The sequence below is a fragment of the Triticum dicoccoides genome, chromosome 5B (assembly GCF_002162155.2).
Source record: "Triticum dicoccoides isolate Atlit2015 ecotype Zavitan chromosome 5B, WEW_v2.0, whole genome shotgun sequence".
NCBI lineage: Eukaryota > Viridiplantae > Streptophyta > Magnoliopsida > Poales > Poaceae > Triticum > Triticum dicoccoides.
Window position 1 is genome coordinate 20,220,308 of NC_041389.1, and position 9,092 is coordinate 20,229,399.

A 9,092-nucleotide genomic window follows, 5' to 3' on the forward strand; every position below is an offset into this window, starting at 1 on the left:
CTTTGTGCTGTCTCGGTCGTCGCATTTCTGCCGACCATTTAACATTTGCCGAAAATTTCTGTAATGTTTGCCTTTTTCGCCCTTTCAACCAGAATCATCAGCATTGAAAACAATGGTAAAGCTATAAAAACCACAAAAGCAAGAAAAAGCTGCACATGCTCACAAAAATTCATGACAGCTCTCTCTCTGCTTGCGTTGCGTTGCGTGTCTTGAAAGGGATGGAGGGAAATCAGTACGAAAAAATTGGAAGGCCTCGCTGCCTCTGTTTTCTGTCCTAGCTCATACGGCCGACACGAGAATAAATGTAATGCAAAACTGGGCAAAGGAGCAACACATCGAACCAAAGATACGCTGCAGATTTCTCCATTAATCACATTTCATTCATGAGAAGATACCACCGTATATATATATTCTTGCAGGATTTTAATTCGAATGCCAATCCGGTATTCATTAATAATAATAGAAATAATGATCTACTCATTATAGAAGAAACTTTTCGGCGAAGTAATAATCGAAAAGTTTGTCATATCATGCTGGTTTATCTGAAATAATAAAAAAGGAATTTTGATAGTACTACTAAACAATTTTGCTGCTAATTAAAAATGAATTTATCATGCACATTTATACAGAGATCACTGGGTGCATCACCATATCTAGCAAAATCCTTTTGCTTAAGGGCATCTCAAATGCCGTCCGTCAAATCGGACACCCCAAACGTCCACGGACAGCGGTAGCCCACCTAACCTGGCACACCAAATGTCTTATATGCGAAGCACTCACAAAATTATTAAAGGTAAATATCATCCTTCGTCCATGATCATCACGTGCAAATATTACAATGCAACAATAATTCAAATATTGATTGATATTACAACCCATACACGAAGTTTCCCAATAAAATAGTTCAGATTTGATTTTTAGTTGCTCCCCTCTCCCGAAGCGCCCACTGGTTGATGTCGAATCTGTTGATGCATTTTGATAAATTCTTCAAGCGTCGCCATGTTCATCTTGTTTGCTTGAAAGTAAACAACAAAAAAACATCAATAAAAGTGGATACGGCATTTGACCGAACACTTGTTCGCGCGTGGTCTCCACCATGGACCGCATTCTGCAGGAGGGCAAAGGGTACCTCGGCGGCGGCTAACCAGGGGTGGAAGGGAGGCGTCAGCAAGTCGGTACTGACACCCGGTATGGAGCGGTGGAGGTCCAACGAGGCCTGGGCGGCGGAGTGGGTGGTATAGCGACGACACCAGTCTCGGACCATGCAGATACAAAGCAAGAGCGGAGGGACAGAGAGAGAAAAGAGGCGCTCCGGATGGGTTTTCTGTGGGGGTTGCGGTTGTCGGGACGCCTACGTGGCGGCTATCCGGGTGTCCGCAAACCTTCCCCAGATTTGCTTCTGGTTAGTAGAATTTCGAAACACACGGACTGGTCGGTGAAGCGTTTCATGCATGACGTTGGATGAGACAAAGTGTACGGGGCGTTTAGCGGCGCTTCGATGCACAAACGTTGGAGGTGCCCTAACCTCTCATGGATTTTCCCCGAGTTAAACCTCATAATGTCATTATCTTATCACATGAAGAAGATACAAAACCGCACGACAACCAATTGGAGCATTTAATCATGTCAAATTTACCCAAACATAACCATCAGAATCCCAAAAAATAACTTTGCTGCTACGCCAAAAAAAATAAAAAAATTTGTATCCCAAACAAATTTTATGTGTGAATTGCATCGAAAAACCATTAGATGCATTTCCATAACCAACAAATTCTCTTTGCCTAACCCCCCATGAAGTCTTTCCCCCATCAAGATAAACCTCACAATGCCATCATCTCATCTCCTCATGTGGATGGATAAACCCCACAACAACCCAAACACAACTGTCATGTGAAGCACACACACATAAACCCAAACAACAAAAACTTTCCCTTTTTCGAACCTTGTTGAGTCAATTGCAAACAACACAAACCCTAAAACCTCAGGGCTAAGCAAAAAGAGAGGCAAAGAGGGCAACTTTTCGCCGGGCCTTGCCCTCCAAGCACGGTAAAAACCGGCCCTTTTCCCCCCTCAATCGTAACCCCAACGCGCTCTCTGTTTCCTTCCTCTTCCCCATAAAAACCTCCGCTGGGGAACAAAAAGAAAGCTCCTGCGGAATCCCTACCTTCCCCTCCCTCCCCTCTTCCCCTCTCTATCTCCCCTCTCCACTCCTCCTCCGGTTTGGGGGCGGCGGGGCATGGACGTGCACCACCCGCCGAATGCGGCGGCGGCGGCGGCGGCGGCCGCCGCCGCCCTCGGCGACATGTTCCCCCAGGAGCCCGCCATGGTCGGTTTCTTTTCCCACCACCCCCCCTCTTCCCCGCCTGTTCCGGTTGATTGTTGGTTCCCCTGCGAATAGGAGTTGTTCCCCCCGGCCAAGAACCGGGGGTTTTGGTTGCTTCGTCGCGAGGGAAGGCGCCGGCGGACCGGGGGTTCTTGGTTTTTGAATGCTTTCTTGGATGTCTTCCGGGTTGCGCTTTCGCAGAGGAATATTTTGCGGGGTTTAGCCGCCGCCGCCGCCGCCGCCGGTTGTTCAAGAATTACGGGGGTTTAGGTTGGTCCGTGTGCAATTCCTTGAACCCTAGGTGGTTTCGCCGGTTTCTTGCTCCCTTCAGGATGAAATTCCTCTTGAATGTTCGGAACGCAAAGGGGGAAACAAGAAGAAATGGCGGCTCTGTTCCTCTGTTACTTTTTACTGTTTCGGTCCTCTCCCGTGGAGGAATCCTTCTGTTCACGTCTGTGTCTATTATTAGGCGAATATATTGCTTTGGTTGGGAGGGAAGAGGTTTTCAATTTCCCGAGCAATTCAATGGTAACTGCCGCCCGCCGAGGGGGGGATTTTTTTTCAGCGACCGTGCAATAATTGTTTTATCCCCCTTACTAGGGTTCGTGTCAGGTTCATCACGTTCTTTCAATTATCCATTGGGGAAAAGTAGTATTATGTTTCCCTTTCGCTGTGATGTCACGGAAGGAAGAGGAAAAGCAATGCGTGTCTTGAATCAATGTCGATGTGTGTGTGTTCGTTCCCTCCTGTCATTGTCGTTGCATCGGCGCATCCACTGTTAATATCCTTTTGGCCGCTGTGAGGCGACGCGTATGCGAGATTGCGACAGAGATATTGTAGTTGTTTTGTGTATCGATTTGGGTGGAAAACTTTAGGACTAGAAACGGTGACAATGGCAGTCGGCATCTCGATTTTGCCTCAAGGGTTCTTCAGGTTTGGTCTGTAACTCCTTGCAGGATTCAAGGAAACATCCATCCATCCATTGTATCACTTATTATGAAATGCATCGGTTATGTTCCTCATATTTAGCCTTGACTCAAGTTCGTGGACTAGTGAACTGTTTAATTGCATCCTGTTGTGAGAAACTGCCATGGTGGTTTCTGTTCCACGGTGTTTAATTGCATTTGTGACTGAAGCATGAATTTTATTTTCGTTGCAGTAACTTAATTTTCCATTGGAATCTGAACTCAAGTATCACTTGCCAATTCGAATGCCCCCAAAGCAAATTTTTCTATTGATTGATGGTGTGGACTTTAATTAGTTCAAAAAGTAAAGGATGCTGACTGTAGGACTGTTTGTTCTTCGTTAGTAGGTTTATTCAGTAATCTGTTTGGAAATTTGTTACTCCATGCTTCTGCTACTCTTTGTTTGGGAACCATATTGCCAATGACAGTCCCTAGTCCATTAAGGCTTCCCTATGCATTCCATTCATTTTATTCATCCTCACATGCTTGTTTCTTAGCAAAAACATAGAACAGGACCTCTATGAAAAGTAGATTTCCTTGCAGTTGTGTAATTCCATTTAGTGATATATATATATATATATATATATATATATATATATATATTCTTAGACAATCAGTTTGGCCATTTTGTCTAAACGTGCCATGCTACTCTTTCTGATTTGCAGGAAAGTGAAGACAGCAGCACAGAGTGGCTCTCCATCTATTTAGAGGACTGCTTGACTAACCCTGCATCCTACCCTGTCTCCGAAGAACAAGCATCTGTAAACCCGAACCTGCCACATCCTTCATCTTCCAATCCCAGAAGAAAGAAGAGAAGCCTGGCCTCTGTTATAAGAGATAGCGATGAAGAATATTTCCTGATTGTTGAGCCACCGCTACTACTTGATCAGAAGCATTGGCTAGCAGAGAGTGAGCTCATCCTCCCCAAGAAAGACAAGGACCAAGAACTTGTCCAAAAACTGGAGCAGGAACACGGGGAAGAATATAAGCCCTACACTGTGCAGTTCAAGCAAGAGCAGGCGGTGATGAGGTGTAGCATTTGTTTGTCCAACTCCAACCAAACACCGCAGCAGTGGCAGGGCGGTCCGTCAGGGGCATTATTGTGCAACACGTGTAGCCTGAGGCTCAAGGCAGGGAACGGGTTCATCAAACTGGAGCGCTGCGGCCAACAAGTTGACGAAGAGCAAGATCATGGAAGGGGGCAGGATAAGAGGAAGATCAAGAAGACCACATATTACGGAGATGACGAGGAGCCTCCGCAGGAGAAGAGGAGGATCAAGAAGACTTCATTTGTAGATGAGCAGGGCAAGAGGAGGACCAAGAAGACGTATGTGAACGAGGAGGTCCCACTGGAGGAGCCAGTGAAGCGGTGCACCCATTGCCTGTCCCACACGACGCCACAGTGGAGGAGCGGCCCTCTAGGGCCCAAGACCCTATGCAACGCGTGCGGCGTGAGGTACAAGTCCGGCAGGCTGCTGCCGGAGTACAGGCCCGTCAACAGCCCAACCTTCGTGAGCTTCATGCACTCCAATTCCCACAAGAAGGTGATGCAGATGAGGAAGAGTGTCGAGAACGAGCACGAGCACGAGTACTCGCACTCGGATATGTGAGCTTGTGCCGGTGGTCAGGAGCATCTCCTGAGTCTGTCGCATCGGGTCTTAGAGGCCATTGGGCCGTAGTCATGTAGATCATCAGTCAGGAGGAAAGAATCGAACGCGAAATTCCGGTTAGGCCTCGGTTGAAACTCCTTGTTAGCTCTAGCAGTCAGTCTTTCGCTTGAGAGAACCGTTTCTCTAGTCCTGGATTCGTCGTCACTTGTGGTTGGTTGATACAATATTATGCCTGCCATTATATTGGATGTTATGCTACGTTTTCCTGTCCCCTTTCCGAGTTTTGTTTGCAGGGCTGAGGTTGAGCACAGCCCTGCTGCATTGCTGTTTTGCATCTTGTGATCCTGGGCATTGGTGACTTTTTTCTAGGCTGGAACAAAGTTTGGTTTAGTTTGGTTGTTAGATTTGCAAGAGAAGTGCTGCTCTCTAGTGCTCCTGGCATTGCTGACTTTTTTCTAGTCTGGAATAGAGTTTGGTTTAGTTTGGTTGTTGGATTTGATAGAGAAGTAGTAGTCTCTACCCAGTAATGTTCCCTTGTGTTCTGCAACCTGCAATCAGTCCACCTCTTTCCTGAACCATGCATATGCAGAATCTGAACTTCCAAACCACTGATAAGAGTTGTGGCAGCAAATCTGGACACTGCTGGCAACAATGCAACAACAGATTCAGTTCTTGAGCTTCCTGGGGCAGTCAAATAGTACTCCATCGGATGTACGGACTGACTCTGCAAGAAACAATCCACAGCAAGGGTCTCTCTCTCTCTCTCTCTCTCTCTCTCTCTCTCTCTCTCTCTCTCATAATTCAGTGACACCTTTTGTATCACTCACTCACTCACTCACTCATGCTCACTGGTGATGATAGAGCATGATGCAGGCCAGTGGTGCATGCAGCAGGTCCTTTCTTGTTTCCTCCTCACTCACTCCCTCCACAAGTGAAGGGAAGGAAAGGGAAGGTCTTGACCACCTTTCCTCTTGCATCATCATTCATGGTCATCTCATGGGCCCTTTCTCTCTTGTGCTGAGGCCCCCAATTGTGTGCTTGCAGTTGCAGTAGCCCAAGCTCACATTCCACCATTCATTCTCCCTCTCATGCAAAGTTTCTTTTTTCTCTCTTACTTCTTTGGCCTTACATCCTTTGTGTGGCAGCAGTTATTAGTAGTAACTAGAGAAAAGCCATGGATGGATTTTGTGCTGATCCAGTAACTTTGTACCTGTAACAAAATAAAGAAGTACTGTAGTACTGTTTTGTCTGATGAAATAAATTCCATGTGCTGCATGGGCAGGGCAGAGCCATGTGCACAAACAAACTCACCACCAGACATGTCAAAGTTGTCAACCAAACCAGTTGGACTGACCATCACAAATTCAGATGACCATCAATATTTTTTGTTAGCTGTCTCCCAGCATAGAGAAGCTGGTCAAGCCTCTCGTGGTACCCAAAAATCAATGCATCATGTGTCCTCCGGTGCAGTGACCAGAAAGAAGCTGAGAGCAATTGAACCGAGCTGCATCACATGTACACCCTCTCTGTCCTGTAAAACCTAGATAGGAGCCAGCTGCAAGCAAGGGCGGGCTAGGAGCACCAGTGATTCAGCACTACTGCCTAATTGACATTCTGTCACTCACCCCCTCTTTCTCCTTGAACCACATAACAGGTTTGCCTGACTGCCATTGACATGTTTGTAACAAAATAAAACTAGTCTTTGATGAAATGAAGATCCCATGCATGTAGTACGTGGGCAGGGCAGCCATGTGTTGTGCAGAAACAAACTCACTAGACATGTCAAATTTGACTTAAGAGCATCTACAGCCGGACTTGGCAAATCCGCCCCCCTATACGCCCCGTGCACGCGTTCGCGGACAGCACCTGTTGGCCCCTCATATGTTCCGTCGCACATCCACGTACCTCAAATACCGATCTTCAAATCCATGCAATCCATGCACGTCGATCATACGATACAAATTGTTTGAATTCAACAGTTTAAAACAAAGCAAAGTATATCATAGTTCAACAAATTGGACATGACAGAATGAAATCAATGTCTGAGCGTGACGGATGGCGCGCTTGTCGAATCAATGGCCGGGCGCCATCCATGGCGCCTGCTCCGAGCCCAGGCGGACTGCGTCATGCTCGTCCAGCATCTGGGCTGCCTCATCCGCCTGCATCCTGACCGCATGATTCGCTGTCGCTGCCGCCCTCGCCGCCTTGTACTCCATACGATCGTTGATCTCTTTCTTGTCTGCAAGTCACTTCTTTGCATGCTCATCCAAGAGGGTTTCGTCCGCCAACATGATCTCGCATCTTCCGCGTTCCGTGCGAGTTGCAACCTCTCCTTCTGAGGCTCAATCTCTTCAAATGTCTTGGCCTTCTCGAGTTCCCATTTGATCACCGCCTCTTACTTCTCCAACTCGATTTTTTCCCTCTCAATTTCTAGCTTCTTCTTCGCCCTCTTTCGATCCCACTCCATCCTCTCCTTTTGTGCATCCAACATGACCTTGTACCTCTCCTCTTTCTTATTCTCCCTTATCGAAAAATGCCCGTCCATGTGGACGACATTTTTGTAGCCGCGACGTCATGGGAGGCCCGTGCCTTCTGCCACTTATTTCCCATGACTTGTCGGTTATCCTTTGACACGGTGGCTCTTCCATTCATGACGATAACATCGTCTCTTCATCGTCCAACCCAATTGATTGGTGGGAGCTTGAGGCATCATTCCTCTTCTTGCCGGACTTGAGATCGACCACAAGTTGCATTCACTTCGGCTTGCCATTCAATATGATCCAACAATGGCTAAAAGCAAACAACTTCTTCTCCACCTCGTGATACAAAGTGGCCGCCACCGCCGTCTAGCAAACAACATATGTATGAGCACGAGAATGCAAACACAACAAGCATATGCAAATGACGGAGGCTGCCAGAAGCGTAGTCTTCGATAGGACTAGCTATCCCCCTCTTTTTCCGGCATTCTGCAGTTCAGCCCATCGATATTGCCTCTTTACACATATACCCATGCATATGTAGTGTAGATCCTTGCTTGCGAGTACTTTGGATGAGTACTCACAATTGCTTTGCTCCCTCTTTCCCCTCTTTTTCCTCTTATCTCGGATGCCGCAACCAGACATCGGAGCCCAGGAGCCAGACGCCACCGTCGACGACGACTCCTGCTACACTGGAGGTGCTTACTACTACGTGCAGGCCGCTGACGACGACCAGGAGTAGTTTAGGAGGATCCCAGGCAGGAGGCCTGCGCTTCTTTCGATCTGTTATCCTAGTTTGTGCTAGCCATCTTATGGCACCTTGCCTAACATGTCTGTACTCAGATATTGTTGCTTCCGCCGACTCGTTTATGTCGAGCACTTGTATTCAAGCCCTCAAGGCCCCTGGCTTGTAATATGATGCTTGTATGACTTATTTTATTTTTAGAGTTGTGTTGTGATATCTTCCCGTGAGTTTCTGATTTTGATCGTACACATTTGCGTGCATGATTAGTGTACGATTGAATCGGGGGCGTCATAGGGGCCTTAACACGACGACTTCTCGACTGTCTATTACAACAAGTTTTGACTGGCTCCGACGAGGGAGGGACGATGACGACGACGCGCCTTCGCCTCGCTTCAGTGCTTGTAGTCGTCGCTAGGTGGTCTATGAACATGAAAGTAATTTTTATTATTTCTGATGTTCGTTGTATTGCCACGATTGAAGATGCGACGGAAGTTTTCATAAATTTTTTTACGGACTGTAAATTAACAAAAAAATGCGGCCACCAAGTCTCCAACTCGCGACAAAAGGTTAGCACAAAAACCGCCCTACAACATGCACCTGTACAAGATTAGCATGGATAACTAGACTTAATGTACTATAACAAATCGCTCGTGGAGCTGAAATGAGCTATGGCCAGTGCCATCTTTTTAGAATATTGTAGATATTATGTAAATTATAATTTCAGTAGTAAAATAATGCTTGCCAAAAATGTAGTAAAAATAATATTTAAATATTTGTGTGTTATAATTATTGTACATACATACGAAATAAACTACATTTAATATTGTTCATGAATTATTTTAAAAATATTCATTATTTAAAATAACAATTATGAATTATATAAAATGTTTTTATACTTAAATAAAAATAATTTAAAATTTAAATTGTGGATATCAATATTCAATCCTATATATTATTTAAATTATATATATT

General features: G+C 45.9%; 1 protein-coding gene across 2 annotated transcripts; it reads left to right on the forward strand.

Moving 5' to 3' along the window:
- The first annotated feature begins 2,106 nt into the window (after positions 1-2,106).
- On the forward strand, positions 2,107-5,168 carry LOC119307108 (GATA zinc finger domain-containing protein 10-like). 2 transcript variants are annotated; one of them, XM_037583206.1, is made up of 3 exons: positions 2,112-2,251; positions 2,286-2,326; positions 3,954-5,168. In XM_037583206.1, the coding sequence occupies exons 2-3, from the start codon at positions 2,303-2,305 to the stop codon at positions 4,896-4,898; spliced, it is 969 nt and encodes a 322-aa protein (XP_037439103.1). In that variant the 5' UTR covers positions 2,112-2,251; positions 2,286-2,302; the 3' UTR covers positions 4,899-5,168. The 2 variants fall into 2 exon arrangements, with proteins under 2 accessions (XP_037439102.1, XP_037439103.1); XM_037583205.1 differs by having other exon boundaries at positions 2,107-2,326.
- The last annotated feature ends 3,924 nt before the right edge of the window (positions 5,169-9,092 follow it).

Excerpts from the sequence above, each read along its gene's own strand:
- LOC119307108 (XM_037583205.1), top strand. The coding sequence starts at position 2,237 with ATGGACGTGCACCACCCGCCGAATGCGGCGGCGGCGGCGGCGGCGGCC. Across the intron at positions 2,327-3,953 it reads TCCCCCAGGAGCCCGCCATG|GAAAGTGAAGACAGCAGCAC; the intron begins GTCGGTTTCTTT and ends TCTGATTTGCAG.